General features: G+C 50.5%; 8 protein-coding genes across 8 annotated transcripts; 4 read left to right on the forward strand and 4 right to left on the reverse strand.

Moving 5' to 3' along the window:
- The first annotated feature begins 182 nt into the window (after positions 1-182).
- On the forward strand, positions 183-2,120 carry P170DRAFT_462629 (DNA primase subunit PRI1). The gene is made up of 3 exons (XM_024852112.1): positions 183-466; positions 530-727; positions 785-2,120. Exons 1-3 carry the CDS (start codon positions 237-239, stop codon positions 1,917-1,919), a joined length of 1,563 nt encoding a protein of 520 aa, XP_024708062.1. The 5' UTR covers positions 183-236; the 3' UTR covers positions 1,920-2,120.
- A 5-nt stretch (positions 2,121-2,125) lies between these two features.
- On the reverse strand, positions 2,126-3,803 carry P170DRAFT_434478 (MAM33 family protein). Its single transcript, XM_024848725.1, has 5 exons — positions 3,544-3,803; positions 3,283-3,404; positions 3,162-3,220; positions 2,539-3,059; positions 2,126-2,479 (listed from the first exon to the last, which is right to left on the reverse strand). Exons 1-5 carry the CDS (start codon positions 3,740-3,742, stop codon positions 2,454-2,456), a joined length of 927 nt encoding a protein of 308 aa, XP_024708063.1. The 5' UTR covers positions 3,743-3,803; the 3' UTR covers positions 2,126-2,453.
- Positions 3,804-3,978: 175 nt separating this feature from the next.
- P170DRAFT_507505 (translation machinery-associated protein 16) lies at positions 3,979-4,851 on the reverse strand. Its single transcript, XM_024854493.1, has 3 exons — positions 4,623-4,851; positions 4,482-4,566; positions 3,979-4,427 (listed from the first exon to the last, which is right to left on the reverse strand). The coding sequence occupies exons 1-3, from the start codon at positions 4,789-4,791 to the stop codon at positions 4,145-4,147; spliced, it is 537 nt and encodes a 178-aa protein (XP_024708064.1). The 5' UTR covers positions 4,792-4,851; the 3' UTR covers positions 3,979-4,144.
- Positions 4,852-5,036: 185 nt separating this feature from the next.
- Positions 5,037-7,766, forward strand: P170DRAFT_507506 (putative exonuclease). The gene is made up of 3 exons (XM_024854494.1): positions 5,037-5,247; positions 5,309-5,456; positions 5,507-7,766. Exons 1-3 carry the CDS (start codon positions 5,235-5,237, stop codon positions 7,599-7,601), a joined length of 2,256 nt encoding a protein of 751 aa, XP_024708065.1. The 5' UTR covers positions 5,037-5,234; the 3' UTR covers positions 7,602-7,766.
- An 832-nt stretch (positions 7,767-8,598) lies between these two features.
- P170DRAFT_444676 (Fig1 domain-containing protein) lies at positions 8,599-9,562 on the forward strand (the record flags this gene model as incomplete). The annotated part of the gene is made up of 4 exons (XM_024850647.1): positions 8,599-8,629; positions 8,687-8,755; positions 8,807-9,134; positions 9,184-9,562. 4 exons carry the CDS (start codon positions 8,599-8,601, stop codon positions 9,560-9,562), a joined length of 807 nt encoding a protein of 268 aa, XP_024708066.1.
- A 687-nt stretch (positions 9,563-10,249) lies between these two features.
- Positions 10,250-12,627, reverse strand: P170DRAFT_472656 (TPR domain protein; the record flags this gene model as incomplete). The annotated part of the gene is made up of 3 exons (XM_024852969.1): positions 10,250-11,153; positions 11,205-11,909; positions 11,963-12,627. The coding sequence occupies 3 exons, from the start codon at positions 12,625-12,627 to the stop codon at positions 10,250-10,252; spliced, it is 2,274 nt and encodes a 757-aa protein (XP_024708067.1).
- A 278-nt stretch (positions 12,628-12,905) lies between these two features.
- On the reverse strand, positions 12,906-13,870 carry P170DRAFT_111958 (uncharacterized protein). Its single transcript, XM_024842320.1, has 4 exons — positions 13,745-13,870; positions 13,539-13,677; positions 13,336-13,469; positions 12,906-13,274 (listed from the first exon to the last, which is right to left on the reverse strand). Exons 1-4 carry the CDS (start codon positions 13,833-13,835, stop codon positions 13,033-13,035), a joined length of 606 nt encoding a protein of 201 aa, XP_024708068.1. The 5' UTR covers positions 13,836-13,870; the 3' UTR covers positions 12,906-13,032.
- Positions 13,871-14,316: 446 nt separating this feature from the next.
- P170DRAFT_349180 (glycosyltransferase family 32 protein) lies at positions 14,317-15,279 on the forward strand (the record flags this gene model as incomplete). The annotated part of the gene is made up of 1 exon (XM_024843725.1): positions 14,317-15,279. One exon carries the CDS (start codon positions 14,317-14,319, stop codon positions 15,277-15,279), a length of 963 nt encoding a protein of 320 aa, XP_024708069.1.
- Positions 15,280-16,470: the final 1,191 nt, after the last annotated feature.

The following is a 16,470-nucleotide window of genomic DNA, read 5'->3' on the forward strand; positions in this document are numbered from 1 at the left end:
CGAGTGGGGCCAATCGCCGTTTGCGGTCCATCGGGTGGCCCAAGCTCTATGATACACGTGACTCGATCATGTCGTGTCACCTGACTCGTCTTAGGGCTTAGGGCAGCAGGTGGCGCGTCGTCACGCGTCCGGGCGGCGCGTTAATGGGCTTGGCGAGCAAGGAGAAGACATACAGACCACTGGGAGGAGAGGCCAAACATCCCACTGCACGCTGCAATCCATTCATATCCTCCAGAATGCCTCACTCGGTATCTCCGGGAACAACCCCGGCTCAAAACAATGACGAGGGAACACTGCCAGATGCCCCTCCAGTGGGCGAGACTCCGAATGACGCCGAAGACAACACCGATAACCCGCAAAATGAAACGACAGAAGAAACTCTTGCGCAACACCTATTTGACGACGACGACGATGATGATGAATTTCCAGCTTCGAGTGCGCCAGACACGAAGACCCCGGCGGTCGAGTAAGTCGTGGCCCATCCCAGAAGCTAGAACCGCATGGGATATACCAATGCTGACACCTTTAGACCGTCGGCGCCTCCACCAGCCAAAGTAGATACCGACACCATGCTTGCTTTCTATCAGCGGCTCTTCCCATTCCGCTACCTCTTCCAATGGCTCAACCATGGGATCCTTCCTTCTCCGGACTTTGGAAATCGTGAATTTGCCTTGACACTCCAGAACGATGCCTACCTCCGATACCAGTCCTATGCAACCGCAGACCTGTGCGTAAAATAGTCGAGCATTCACAAGAGCCAATTCCTGACTGATAACTTTCGCAGTTTTCGGAAAGATATCTTGAAGATGAACCCTTCCCGTTTCGAAATTGGTCCGGTGTACAACACAAACCCGCGTGATCGGAAAACGCTACGAGGCGGCCAGATGAAACCCATCTCGAAGGAGTTGGTGTTCGATATCGATTTGACAGATTATGATGACATCCGTTCTTGCTGCGTGAAGGCGAATATCTGCGGCAAATGCTGGGCCTTTGTGACGATGGCGATGAAAGTTGTCGACACGGCGTTACGCGAGGATTTTGGGTTCCAACACATTCTCTGGGTGTATTCCGGTCGTCGTGGTGCCCACGCTTGGGTTTGCGATCCCCGTGCCCGGAATCTTCCTGATGACCGACGAAGGGCCATTGCAGGTTACCTAGATCTTATACGGGGAGGCGCTCAAAGCGGAAAACGTGTCAATCTAAGACGGCCTCTACATCCCCATATGGCTCGGAGCTTGGAGATTTTGAAACCCTATTTCGCTCAGACTACACTGGTCGATCAGGACACATTCGCTGGCTCCGAGCAAGCCCAGCGACTTCTTTCCCTACTTCCCGACAAGTCGTTGAATGACGCCCTGCGCAAGAAATGGGAATCGTCCCCGGATCGCTCCAGCACCAGCAAATGGGCCGACATCGATGCCCTCGCCAAGACCGGAAAGAGCAGTACCCTCAAACCCACCGCCCTCCGAGATGCCAAGCAAGACGTTGTGCTAGAATACACCTATCCACGACTTGATTCCGAAGTCAGCAAGAAAATGATTCACTTGCTGAAGAGTCCCTTCGTCATTCACCCTGGTACTGGTCGTATTTGTGTTCCCATCGACGCTCGAAAGGCGGAAGAATTTGATCCTCTCTCGGTTCCGACTGTTACGGAGTTGCTTGCGGAAATTGATGCTTGGGATGCAGAAAACCCCAATAACAATGGAGGTGCCGATACCGCAGACGCTGAAGGAAGCGTGCCAAATGGATCGGATGCCAGGGGCAGCCGGAAATTGCAGGACTACGAGAAAACGAGCCTCAAGCCGTACATCGACTATTTCCGCTCGTTTATTGCCGGGCTTAACAATGAGGAACGAACTGGTAAAAGGGAACGCAACGAAGAGAAGGTAGAGGTCAAGTCTGAAGGCATGGAATTTTAGAGTCCCTGCTTTCTATTTGCACCTTATTCATCCGAAAGGGTGTATGATACCGTATTCTTGACGATCATTTTGGGCTTATTTCAAGCGGGTTGGGAGTTATTCTTTTTCTGTCACGCCGTGTTGGGTTTCAGGCGTTTGTGCTGTGCATATAGGTTCGATTTTACACTTGAATATCAGTTCAAGGCCGCAAATCAATTGACCAGATGATTTAAAATTCAGCCTCATAGTCTACTAATCTGTATGCATGTTTCCCGCAATTGAATAATCTGGAGATAGGAGACATAATATGGTAATTACAGACATTTCCTCAATTCGTTTCTATAATAGTACACGTGCACGCTGCTTCCAAAGCAGCCAACTGCAACTTCATGAGCAGGACTTGAGCTCTTCGAAATGACATGACGTCAACGAGCTAATGCAACAAACAGAATTAATACAATATTTTAAAAAGCTCCAAGTCGAGTTGGAACCAAACCTCGGAGATGAGATTATCGAACATGTTGCGATTCTTCTAAGATTCCAGGGTCTTTCCATTTAGGCGGAGACAAAGTTCTTGACATCTGCGAGGGTTCGTTAGAGAAAAGCTGCATGATAGATGACATTGAAAAGGATGACTCACTCTCCAGCCAGCGAACATATTCCTTCTGCTCCTTGACCTGGATGTAATCGGGGATCATGTTCGCAAGCTCGGCATTGACGCCGCGCTCTTCAAGGTAACGCTCCAGGAAAGTTTGCAAGTCCTCGTCCAGGTTCTCGAAAGGAGGGCCGGCATACAAGCTCTGTCTCGCCCAATCCTTCTCGGCAGTCTGGGCATAAGCCAGGTCAGGCTTGGAGAAGTACGACACTTCCTCGATCTGGAAGAGGCCATCCTGGACAACGGTCTGAATCAGGAGAGCGCCGTTGCTGGGCTTCTCGACGGTGACGTTAACGCGAGCAGGGAAGCTAGGCTCTAGATTTTCGGCATCGCGATCGGCGGGAGCAATGCTGTCTTCAGGGTGCTGAGACACATTTCCGGAGCCAGCCTGGTTGGCGGGCTGGTGGCCGGACTGGAAGTCCATCTCATCGCCCAGAGCGGCATCATCGAAGTCCTCCTGCTCGCTAAGGTTCTGGAGATCGGCAACAGTAAAGGTAAGTCGAATCCTATTGAGGTAACATAGTTAGTCGTGGAACAAAGTAAGAAAGAAAGGATACACCGCAGCTGGCAAATGGGGAACAGAGGTCAAGTGAAAAATCTATACTTACTCCTCATTGCCGAGCTTCTTCGTCAGAACAACCTCCTGCTCTCCGGGAACATCCTTGACCTAGATTGAGATGATTAGCCTTTGTACTTTCGTGATGACCTAGTCGCCATAGATAGACATACCTCCCACGAGTTGTTCTGAAGAACATACTGGATGTTCTGAACGGACGATTCCAAGTCCGCAAGACCGGAAGCCTTCTCGTGCTTCAGCTCATCTTCAAGCTTGGCAGCAAGTTCGACATCACCTATGAAAGGAAGATATTCTTAGTACTGTGTATGCAGGAATTCATCTCAATTCTTGTCACCAAGACGAGCGTCGAATTACAGAAAATGCGGGAACACGGCGAGGCAAACAACCATCGCGTGCGAAAAAAGTTACCATACCATCGGCGGCAGACTGTCTGAACGCTTGGGAGGAGAAAGCGGCGTAAGAGGACCTCGTGGCCTGCTTCAACGAGGACTGCAGAAAAGTGTTTTTGGGGACGGCCGACACAGGTCGGTAGAGGGCGGAGCGAGAGGAGGTAGCGATGGATCGCGAAACAGTGCGAGGCACAGAGCGGGCAAGGGCGCGAAGAGAGAACATTTTGAGGATGGGGTGGATGGATTGACGATGGGATGGAGTCGTGGAAGAAGACGATGTTGACGGATGGAAAGTTTGGAACTGATGATGTTACCGCTGCCGCTACTTGGGTCCGGCGCCAAGACTCGGAGCTCCTGTGCGCCAAGCTCTGGCCTGAGCATTTTCTCATATGTCGATGGCATGGTCACTACTCGTACATGTACAGACTGGCAGAGAATTCGACTCCTGTCATGGTATTTCTAGATATTTGTGCCTCAGGAGGCCACGAGTGATAAGGTATATACATTCATGAATGCCATTGTCCCGTAATTGAAAGCAAATGTCATAACACACGCCGACTTTTCTTTCTAAAGAAACACAGAGAAACAGGGGAAATGAAAAATATCGAGAAAAGAAGAAACAGGTTCAAGACATTCCTTTCGGCGGAAAGGCTGACGACTGCTTGTCTCCATCCTTGGTGAGACGAATAAATTTCATCGTACTCAGGCCAGACCATTCGCCATTCCACGACGCAAGCTTTTGAATCACTTCGCGCTCGCTGATATCTGGCATCCAAAATCCCGTCTTGAATTCCTTGCTTTCCACATCCGTTCTTTGCAGCAGAGCTTCTTCGCGCTTGGTGGGCGGTCGACCTTTCCGGCGCTCACTTTGTAGCTGTTCGATTTCGGGGACGCTGCGGTTGATATATCTGAGAGCGTAGATATTAGTATTTACTCAGATGATCGGTGGGTTTCCCACAAACCTTGCGGCCACATCGATCATGTCCTTGTCGGAAAACGGCCCACTGTCTTCGGGGATATTATCTTGGAAATAGGCAATCCGCTCCACTAGAGGCAAGACGTCAGCAAATCCCGAGATCGGGCATAAAATATGCAGAGCTTACCATATGTCAGTCTTCCCCGCGACAGATTGGCATGGACTCGAGCGACTCGGTCATCTCTCGCATTGGCTCGGCGCAATCTCTTTGCATCTCGGCTGTTCTCATGAAGCGCCTCGACGACCCCGCGCTTCTTGGAGATATGTTTGTGGACTTTTTGCAGTGTCTTCGGCATGGTGTGTGCTTGAGCTGCCTCGTTTGGGGACTTCCAATATGGCCAGGTGGGACAATCGCGCAACAAAAGAACCTGCCTGCTGATAACCTTTTCGTCTCTACTTTTTTTTGTGGGGCAGAATATGAGGCGGTGAGACCGCGTTTCCATACCGCCTATGAGCAGCCAATCATGGCGCGGCCCTATGCATCGCGTCCCTTTTGCGCGTCGGAGGGTCGAAGTCAAACATTCCAATCTCGTTGTCCTGGCCATCGTCATTTGGGGGGCTCGACAGGGTTTCTTGGCAAATTGGACCTCGTTGCCTCTTTCTCTCAGCATCGCTCCGATGACCCTGGTGCTTTTACCGGTTCTCGACGCCTAACCGCCAAACGGTCACGTCTGTTGCCCGTTTAGGCCGTGCAGGTAAAGAATCACGAGGACTCTCCTGTCCTCCATCAGTGTCCACGATGGGCATTAAAGGTAAAATACCTAACATCTCCTTGCTCGCATGGTTGTGCAAATAATTGACTCACAATTTTAGGGCTTCATGGTCTTCTCAAGTCCATCCAGAAGCCATGTCATCTGAAGAAGTTCAGTGGGCAAACCCTGGGGGTTGATGCCTACGGATGGCTCCATCGGGGCACGATTGCTTGTTCTGTCGACCTGGTTCTCGACAGGCCAACGACAAAGTGTGTCTAGACGGTAGAAGCAACGAGGTATATTGCTAACTTTGACTTAGGCACATAGATTTCGTCCTTAACCGAGTCCGAATGCTTCTTTACTTCGGGGTCACGCCCTACCTTATCTTCGATGGAGATGATTTGCCCAGTAAATCTGGGACTGAAATCGATCGTCATAAAAAACGCCAGGACAGCAAAGCCTTAGGGCTGGAGCTCCAGCGGAAAGGGAGAACTGCTGAAGCTTACCAGGAACTGCAGAAAGCTGTCGACGTGACGCCTCTGATGGCCCGTCAATTGATCGAGGAATTGAAGAAGATGAAGGTTCAATACGTGGTGGCGCCATATGAGGCAGACGCACAACTGGTTTATTTGGAGCGGCAGGGCATCATCGATGGCATTATATCAGAGGACTCGGACTTACTCGTGTTCGGAGCGAAGAGGCTGCTGTCAAAGCTCGATCAACATGGTGATTGCATTGAGATCAACCGGGCGGACTTTACGGCTTGTCGGGAAGTGAGTCTGATAGGGTGGACGGACGCCGACTTTCGGCACATGTGCATTCTGAGCGGCTGCGATTATTTGCCCAACATCGCACGCATGGGGCTCAAGACGGCCTATCGGAGCATTCGAAAATACAAGAGTGTCGAGAGAGCATTGCGCATGCTTCAGTTCGAGGGCCAGTTTCAGGTTCCTGCGGACTATCTTCAGAACTTCAAGCAGGCTGAGCTTACGTTCCTTTACCAGAGGGTGTTTTGTCCGAAAGCTAGAAAGCTGGTGACCCTGACTCCGCCGGAAGGCGATGTCAAACTCGAAGAACTTACGTTCATTGGGGGCGATGTTGAACCAGACACGGCCGTGGGTGTTGCTTATGGTGATTTGGACCCAACTACCAAGGAGCCGCTCGTGGTAAAGCCCTTGGCAGTGAAACATCTCGCCAGCAGCCTGACTCGCCGACAGACGCTCGGTTCTTCAGCAGAGTTGAAGCCAAAGAAGCCAATCAACTCATTCTTTAGCCCAAAGCGGCGTCCTTTGGCAGAGTTGGACCCAAATAGTCTCACGCCGTCGCCAAGCCAGCAAAGATTGTTAGAGCGTCATGCGAACAATTCTTGGGTGGGCACTCCTGTGGCCCCAAGACCAGACAACGTGAGGCCGGCACCCTCTCTATTGCGGCAGTCCTCTAGTCCATTGGTGAGGAGTGTGGAACGTAACTCTTTCTTGGCCCATACCTCACGAGTGTCCAATTTACAACCCGTCAAACGACAACGGTTGTGTTCCGAGGCGGACGAGGCCACTCCATCCGGCCGTTCTGATTGTCGCAGCCGGTTTTTCGCTTCTGGGCAACAGGATACAAGTCCAAGTGGACTTAAGGCGACCCGAAGCAAAAAGGCCCGCAAATCGAATCTAGATGTCTTTTCTGATGACATTGCGGAAGATATCATGACCCAGCTTTCCGAACCAGCACGAGCTTCCAATGAACCAAAGGGTGATCCCAACGGTGCCAGTGATGTGCTCAAGACCGCCAACGAGTCCAAACCTACACAAGCCCCTACAAAGGCCCCTGAACGCCCGCGAACCTCTAAAAAAGAGGGTGGTGACGTTGCGCAAATGCGGACTAAATCAACCGCATCTCATTCCCCCGACAAGTCCGTGAGCGTGGAATTGAATGCAGAGATGTTTCACCAAGTTCTAGACTATCACGTTTCGAGACAAAATTCGTCTTTGCTCTCCAGGTATAATTTTCAACCCAGTGCCAGTCCCAACTCAAATATCAACAATGGGAGTAGCTCTCAGGACCTTCGGAGGCCTTCTGCAGGACGAACAGCACCGGGTGGGCTCCGAAATGGAACCGGTGGCACCACTTCACCCCGACGTCAATGTCTGACGCCACTACAGCGTTTGGGTCAGACCGCCCTTGCCAGGTCTCAATCCATGAATGCTATCTCTCCTTCGGTTGCCAAACCAAGTGCTCCTAGCCTTGGGCGAACGTCCAGTGCTATGGAGAGTGACGTGGCATCCCGGACCCCTGGCCTTACTCCACAGGGCAGTGAGGATATGATTGTCCCAGACAGCGAAGAAGAAGCCGAGGAAGCAGAGGTCGACGATCGGCCCAAACCTGCTCCCCTGAACCTTCAGCGATTTTCCTTCTCAGCTTGATGAACTACTATCGACCACGGAGATTGTATAAATGTCATCGGCACCGTATTAGATGCATTGGCGCAGCTGTATCATTTTATTTTTTCTGTTTTAGGCTATTGGGCGATTCATAAACCATCTGGCATGGGCAACCTGGTGTTTTTGAGGTATAGTTAATGGCATCTGAAGATTTGCATACCCTAGAGAAGAGGAAATCAAGAGGCTGGGGAGATCCCGTGCCGATAAACGTGATAAGCGGCGGGGCCAACCCAAAATGGGGCCTGGACCAATCCCGAAGCGCCCTAGCGCCATCGGTGGGGCATATTGGCCCCGATCGGGATTAGCAGCTTCCTGGGAGCGGCAGGCGGTGAGGGGCGGTTACCGGGGAACGGGCGGCGTAAACAAAACGGCCTTGGCCCAGCCTCTCGCTTTTAGGCTTCTATAGACATTCCCAGCCACCCGAATATCGTCACCGTCCTCATTCTCGCCCGTGTCAACGCATTTCGGCCTGGTTTCAGTGGTGAAAGATCTGTCTAGCTACGTGCTCCCTTCCCCCTCTCCCCTTTCCCTCCTCTATCTCTCCTCCCCTTCCCACTCCCATTCCTTACCTTGCCTGTTTTCGGCACCTATCGTACCCCTCCGCATCTCGGAACACAGGCATCACGAGTTCACGACTTGATTGTCTCTGACGGAACATTGTATTGGCCCAGGTTTGGTCGAGAAGGAGGCCTGCATTCTTTGGACCTCCATTGACGGCACTCGTTCCACATTCCACACCGACGTTACCGCCCAACTATCCAGCATTCCTTCGCTGCATCACTCTCCGATCCCTATATCGACAATTAAGAATCACGAGAATCTACATCTTTGAAGGGACTGCTTCATCCAGATCGCATTGGCATTGGAATCGCCCAGGATCGTGCGCTATCCAGTGAATCTCGAACACTCCTTCTCGGGGGCCCGAGAAGCGAGTCATAACGTGCGCAGACAGGAGCGAAAAGAGGCCTGATCATCCACCATGGCATTTCGCTTTGGATCCGGGTTTGCCCGTACGTTCGCCTTGGATACCAAAGAATGCTGGCTCATGTGCTAATGGTTGCATCTAGGGTTCATACCGATGATCGGTTACCACCATGTGCTGATGATTATCATTGCTGTCGCTATCATTCTTCTCTGTGAGTTTACCCTTCGAGGCCCGTACCGGGGAATGCAACTAACGAATTCAGCTCTACTATTGGCGGGTTGCTCGTCATCCTCTCCGCAAATCCCCGACATCTTCTTGATCTCGATGTACTACACGCGCTACGATCCAGTTTTCAACCTCGCGCAAGTTGATCCCGGTGTGGTGACGGCGACGGCGAATATCGTGGGAGGAGCCGAGATGGAAGTCCGCGTGGGCTACTTTGGAATCTGCGTATCGCCGGACAGCGGGTCTTACATTTGCAACTCCAATGCCACCGCACTGGCAGAGATCGTCACCGTCGACCAGGACCCATTGAATCTGATCTGGGTGGCTTCGACTTTTAAAGATGCTGTGGTCTTTCCGTATCTATTGTACGTGCATACCGTCTGTTTGGTCTAATTTGTTCACTAACCCTGGTAGGATCATCGCCGTTATCCTCGCCTTTTTCTGCTTCATCCTTCTCGCCACTTTCCCCGGATGGCACGAGGAAACCGACGCCACCGGTTCCGAGCGCGAGGTGAAACCGTTCCCTTCACGACCCGTCTCCCAGGCTGCCCTTGCCCTAATCTTCATCGCGTCCGTTTTCGTCCTTGTTTCGGTGCTATGGCAGCATACGGCATCCGTAGCCGCCAGTACGATCGCCCAAGATATGGGCAACGGCAGTGTGAAGAGCGGTGTGGGCACGTCTGCCATGGTTCTGGGTTGGTTCGGATTCGGTCTCATGGTCGTGGTCACCATCGGCTTGCTGGTCATGATTCTCAGCATCAAGCTGATACGGCAATTGACGGATGAAGAGTAGTCCGCGCCACTGCGAAACAACTCACTCTATTTATATTTCCTTTTGACGTTTCCCCTTTTTTCTACTTACGCATGACACCTTTTTGGACGCAACGGACACGAATGGCACACGAATAATACGACACACCCCTACGACACTTCGAAATTATGAAAATGAAAATGGAAATGAAATGAAGATAATGAACCTTGACCCCCGAGAGGTCTTCTCGCCGTTCATTATATCTTTTTACATTCAACCCCTCTCGCACTCTGTACATTCTGCCGTGCTTGAATTTGGTCATTGATTTGATGTTTTTTTTTTTATTCTGTATAAAAGATGATTTCCCCTTCTGTTAATGTTTTTTGCTCTGCTTTTTTACTTCATTGGGATGGGATACGGATGCCGAGGACCGGATTCTGGGAACTTTGGGACGCATTTACGTGGAATGGCTTTTTTCTCTTTTTCTTTTTTCGAATGGATTCAGTTCCCCTGTGTTTTCTTTTTCTCCGTTCGAATCGTGATAATACGGAACCAAACAACACATACATATAGATCAGACGAAAACGCGATGTTAGCAGCAACAGCACTTTCATCTCTCTTCCCTCAATGAGTTAGAACTAGGACATGGTTTATGCAGATCCCTTCTTGAAGGTACCGTCCAGCGAGCGAAGTACATACAAAATATACCAAAATCCGAAATACATCGACTTATTTCGCGCCAACAATAAGCCCATCTACCCGCTCCGAGCACCGACTGTAGGTATCACCAAACGTCTCATCCTCTCCAACACACATCCTATATGTTATCTTGGCGTACTCTTCCGCTCGATCGACAAGCTCGGGTGCTACATCGCGATACACGCTGCAAAGAATCATCCAACACCCCACAAGATCATCCATCACCAACCCCCATTTCCTGACAGACAGCGTTGCGCCGGACGCAGGTGGAAGCTGTCCGCCTTCAATCACGTAGCCCAGCGACTCCAGCGTTCTGAGCGCGAACTCCACAGCTTTCCGCGGCTGGTTGCTCGTGGCGTGCACCATCGCCAGAGACAGATATGCTTTCCAGATGCCGAGACGGGGAATCTCAGAGCATGGCCGGCGGTATGTCTCCTCGAGCGCGGAAACGATGTCTTTGATTTGAGCGATTGCTGCGTTTCGCTGGCGGGACTGGGATCGGGGCAGGGACTGGAAGGCTTTCACCAAGCTAGCCGTCAGTTGTTTCCGTGTCCTCAAATCACTGGTCCTTGTGTCTTGGAGATCCTGGCAGATTGCGCATCGGCATTTGAACCCCCAGTGGTGCAGGTCCAGTTGCTCTTCTTCTGGGGAGCCAATGTCCCAGGGCACTTTGTACCAGAACGTGAGCTCCGTGTTTGCAGGGAGATCCTGTGTGGCGCGAACCACCATCATATCGCCGATGAAGGCACGGCGAGCGTTGCTGTAGCAGGAGTGGTTGATGTAAGATGCTAGAGTCCAGACGCCGCAGGAATGAAATTGGTTGCTGGGACTTTCGAGACGTTGTGCTTCGTCTTTCATGGTGTGGATGTGGAATGCACGCGAGGAGAGTGGGCAGCCGAAACAATTCAGTGACATTATTCGCTCGATAAGGAAGCTGGGTGGTGTTAGTCTGGTTCATATTGCTTGCTTGGGGGGAAGTATTTACGTGTCAACGACGGGTGTGCCGTCTACTTCTGAGATGCCCACCGGGGTATAGGAACCGTGGTACAGATCAGTGAAGGCCGACATTAATGATGGGCTCTTGTACAGCTTTTGCGCGATGAGGCCGATGAGGTCTGCTTGGGTACCCATTGTCATAGTCTCTGTTTCGGAGTTCATCAAGAGCGAAACACTAGTCCATTCGCCAGCGTCGTCATGAAAGGCATGCGCAAGGGCTTTTTCACAGAAGAGTAGATCACCGGCCTGGACCGCCTCTGTCGTGAATAATTCCCGTCCGCGGGACTCAGTAGGCCTCACTGAGACAGGACCGATGTAGGTCGCACGATCCAGATGGGGAGGGTGGCGTTTCTTTGCCTCTAGCTGTAGTCTTTTGAATGGATATTGGCCACTCTGTTCCTCGATAAGTCGTGCAGTGGCACGATCGAACTCGCTCTTAGCGGCCATGTTGTCCGTGTACTTCTTGCTGAGCACTTTGTGAACTTCAGAGGAATCTTGAAATTTTTGGAGGTGGTAGAGGGCCTGGGATTTGCGAAATAGGGCTTTTTCAGAGGATTCGTGGGTTGTCAAGATGAGGTCGAGGTCATGGAGGGCCGCGTCGAATTGGTGGGTTTTGAGGCAAGTAAGAGCACGATTGAGTCTGATCGCAAGGGTTTCCTCGGAGGTTGGGGAAGAATCTAGAGCCTTGGAGTAGCTGAATCGTGGTCAGAATGTCTTCTCTAAATATTCGATTTCACGCATAGTTACCAGTCAATAGCGAGGTGATACTTAGCCTGGTTGAAGAACTCGTTTCCTTCTGTCTTCCAGGAATGGGCAGAGGCATCATGCTCCGGCCGACGTCTCCATGAAGCCGGTACCAGCGGGTCATGGTCTGGGACAAGCCTGATGTCGGAGAGATGGTCAACTCGCAGTCCGTAGTCCCCATCAGCCATCAGCTTCAAATAAGGCTCCTTGACGATCATAATTGTTCCTTCAACAAGCCGGCCATCAGTAGCAAGATCCTTCTCCTGGTTATACAGCTGCAACCTGAGAGCGTCCCCTCTCTCATCTTCTGCCACGGCCATGATCGCAGTCATTATATCCGTCGGGGTGACCGCTCTGAGCAGAATGTACGATCCACGATGATGAGTCTCAAGAGTAAGATTTTTGATCATTATCTTCTTCAGGTTACCCAACGCAGCAGTGGAAGGGGGGTAGGCGGGGGGCACAAAAGAGGATTTAAGGGCGTGCTGGTAAACAGGTCTGTTGCTGGCCATCATCCGGCGAAACATGAAATACATGATGATTTCGTCGCGGGACTTGGTTGGCTTGGGAGTCTGGCCCTTGCGAGACTGAGCATTCTGGAGGGTTCGTTTTTGCTTCTGCAGGTGTGCCAGGTATTCGGATACCTGAGAAACGTCATGGGTGTCCATAATGCCGGTTGAACTTGATTCACTGTTGTTAATCCAGTCAATCTTCAGGGAGTATGATGATGAGATTCCCCTTCATAAGAGAGGGAGCGATGGTTGAGTGAAGGTGAGGAGAGAGGAGAGGGTGGTTGCAGTACGGCGGAGGACAAACGGATTTAGCACTTTTGCCTTGGCGCTGCTAGCCTTCACTATTGCGTAGAAAATGGATTAATTTCCTCCTAACCCTCTCCACCGATCTACGATATGCCACCCCGCTCACATGCTGTATTCCTGGAAAGTGGGGACAAGTATTTGTCTCAATGCAATATTAAGCCAATGAATGGACGGTGCAATTTACCCATGCCCAATGACACATGATAGCGGTTCTCCTATTTATTAGTATGCGAGCTGAGCTCATATACAGTATTTTCATTCGATGCATCCATCTCTTGTATCGGTACAGCGGGTTGTTGGTGATTTTGGCCGATAAAAGGCTGCGATGGTGGCGACAGCTGCAATTGAACCGACCACTGGTCCCGCAATCCAGGCTTGGTTAGAATTGCTTGACCCCGTTGGTGATGCATCTGGCTCTGGGAGCGCCGTAGACGAAGCTGTTGCGGAAGGAAGTGTTGTAGAGGAAGTCGACGCGGCGGTAGTTATTGTAGAGGGTTCTATGGCAGGAATTTAGCTGACTAAATGGATACTGCTGTTGCTCCTGGGTTGGTTTGATACCTGAGCTGGTTGTTGTTGCTGGCAGTTTGCGAAAGATCGTGAATGCAACCCAATAATTGGCACAGAAGACATTGCTGGCTGATGGTGTTTCGTATGGCGCGGTCTGAAAGATTGTCATAGTGCGACATGTAGGGCTAGAAAAAAATATGTTCGAATCAGTAATCCATCCTATCTTTTGCAAGGATTCAAGGAGCCTGACACACCAAGCACATATTTTACCATTATCATAGGTGATCCGGTTATCTTGACAGTTTGTCGCGTAGGCACATGTGTCATTTGCTGAGCAACCGCGTGCATAGCGTCCAGATGTTGTCCAAGTAGCCGGATCCATCAATGCTTGGGCTGGAGGAGGCAGGCTCAGTTTAGTTCTCCTGAGAGCCTCGGGGTTTGAACATAGTGGTATTCTCACTAGTTGATGGACCCAAGTACCATCCAATGAATCCCGAATCACTCTGGATCGAGGTGTTGACTGCGGTAGTCTGGCCCATTATACCGTCCATTAGCAGCAGCCATGCCGAAAAAGGCGCAAATGAAGTCAAAGCCATTGAGCTCAAGTTGTTTGTCATGGAAAGTGGGAAAAGAGGGGAGGGTATCAGCTGGTACTGGCACTGTTGTACCAACTCGACCAGGTTTTGTTTGGGCCCAGGCCAGGTAAGTGTGTATACCAATCAATTGCTCCGGATATCCGCCACCAAATCCCCCAAAATTAGCCTTCAGGGATGGGGAATGGTGGAGGCTGGATTAGAATCACCCTTAAAACGGGCTCAGCCGCACGCAGACAAGCTTCCCATGAAGGCAACGGGAATTCCTTGTCTCTTTCATCTGGCTGTATCTTAACTTGTTTCCCTCTCACTATTACCCGACTGCTCGCCGCTCATGATATCAGTATCCAACCTCAAGTCTTCGCGCTCTGTGCGCTTGGTTGTCGCTCTCATCAGTTCTTCCGTAATCTCCTTTCTATTCTATGTGTATTGGAATCCAATGCAGTTGGTTGTCCCTCGTCCGAGGACCTCTTCAGGGACGACTCCGACCAGCGATGTTTCAAATCCACAACAAAGTCTCTCGCCCAGTGGGCTGAAGAACCTTTCAGTTGATTCCAATACCGCAATTTGGAGAATCCCAGACAAAGTGTGGCATTCTGCCAAAGACGAGAATGTGTCGGAACAGCAACGCGGGTGGATCAACAGCTGGACAAAGACAAATCCCTCTTGTCGCCAAGAGCTACTGACCGATCGCTCTGGGGAGGAATTCGTTCGCATTCATTTCCAAGAAACTCGACCGGATATTGTCGAGGTCTACCAAGCAATCCCGATCCCGATCTTGCGCGCAGACCTTCTTCGTTACTTGATAGTGCTCGCGGAGGGCGGCTATTGGAGTGATCTGGACGTCACATCAAAGAAACCAAACAGTCACTGGGTGCCGTCGGAATATAAGACTCGCAATATTGATATGGTTGTTGGGTTGGAATTTGACTTTGCATACCGGGGACCGGGGACAGAGGTTGCATCCCAGTTCTGTAACTGGGTGTTCGCAGCGCAACCGTCCTCGCGTAATCTCCAAATAATTGTTGACTCCGTTATCAGCAAACTAAAAGAGGTCGCCCAGGCTAATGGCGTCGCTGTCTCGGGTATCAAGCTGGAGATGCTGAAGGACGTTGTCAATGTGACCGGACCTAAGATCATGACGATTGCGATCTTAGAAAGCCTAGGCCAGTTGTTAGGCCGGACCGTCGATGACCGCGACTTCTCAGGAATCAAACACCCGAAACTGATTGGGGATGTTCTTATCATGCCAGCCGTTTCGTTTGCTGCATCTCAAAATGGATATCCGACAGACCAAGGCTATGCCCTCGTGACACACCACTACGAGGGTTCGTGGAAGCAGGCGGATGCTGAGGCGAAAGCAAGGAAGAAACAGAAAGAACAGGAACAGCAAACACAATGATAAGAAGAAGGGTTGCAACAATGAATGAATATCCAACCATATACCGAAAACAAAATGATTTACTTTACTTAGTGTCGCTTTTGGCTTTATTCTTCAGCAACCTGAACAGCGCTTAGTAGCCTATATGAGAGCACCCACTGGGACAAAGTACCTGGGATCGTTGATACGGACTACATTGAGATCAAGGTACTGTATTGCTGCGGATTAACCTCGAATTCCAGGGCCTCTGGTTGAATTCTACGCTGGATTGAGGATGAGGCACTTCGCACATTTCTCAGACAAACAATATTTACTTTGAAAGGTCAGGTAGTTTACGATGCTAGGGAATAGGTGCTTGATACTAATAATAACGCTCACCAAATTCTGGTCGTCCGGGTCACGTTGAGTAGTATCGACGAATACCTCACATACCGTGGAAACAAAGAAAAAAATAGACAGCGCTTACGGACTAACAGGCAGTGGGCGCGACACTTGGGCAGGGAGATATACAACAGTCTAAGCCGCTGCCAAGCACTTTCTAAGCACTGAGGATCCAATGGATCAGTTCCATGGCGTTGTTGGTCTCAGCTCAGGAGATGAACACCTCAGAGGCAACTTACTATCCGCTTCTATAGTCCTTGACAGCTAACTTATCTTTAGTAGTCATCTCTGTTGATTCCTTCAACCCAAGTAAAGACAGACTGCGGCACATCCGTACAGCCGCAGTAGCATAAACTTGCTTCATATACTTTTGGGCTAGTAGGTGACCTTGTGCATTCGGACTGAAATGGAATTGTATCTTAATTGACGAGATAATATTACTACCTACCGCAATCTACACTAGTGCGGAACGTGGAGCTGATTGGGATCCTCATAGGCTCATCCGCAAATTGCGGACCAGATCGTCGTAACTCTAAGGATCCTACAGATCCTACCGCAGCCTCTCTTTGCAAATAAAGCATGTCCGCAGTACATACTGGTATTATGGAAAGGCATCATGATGCTACATTCATATCTGCTTAGTTACTATGTACTATTTCTATCTGTATGCAAGACCAGTTGAATATGAGATTGAATGAGGACTTCTGGGGTGTCTAGGAGACCTGAGGAACGCCCAAGGCTTCTTGCTTTGTTAGAACCACCTCTGCAAGCTGGCCTTGCACACATCTCAAATGAACCTTTCTATCTCCAACCCCTATAAAAGATTCTTCA

Source organism: Aspergillus steynii (assembly GCF_002849105.1).
Source record: "Aspergillus steynii IBT 23096 chromosome Unknown P170scaffold_2, whole genome shotgun sequence".
Classification (NCBI taxonomy): Eukaryota; Fungi; Ascomycota; class Eurotiomycetes; order Eurotiales; family Aspergillaceae; genus Aspergillus; species Aspergillus steynii.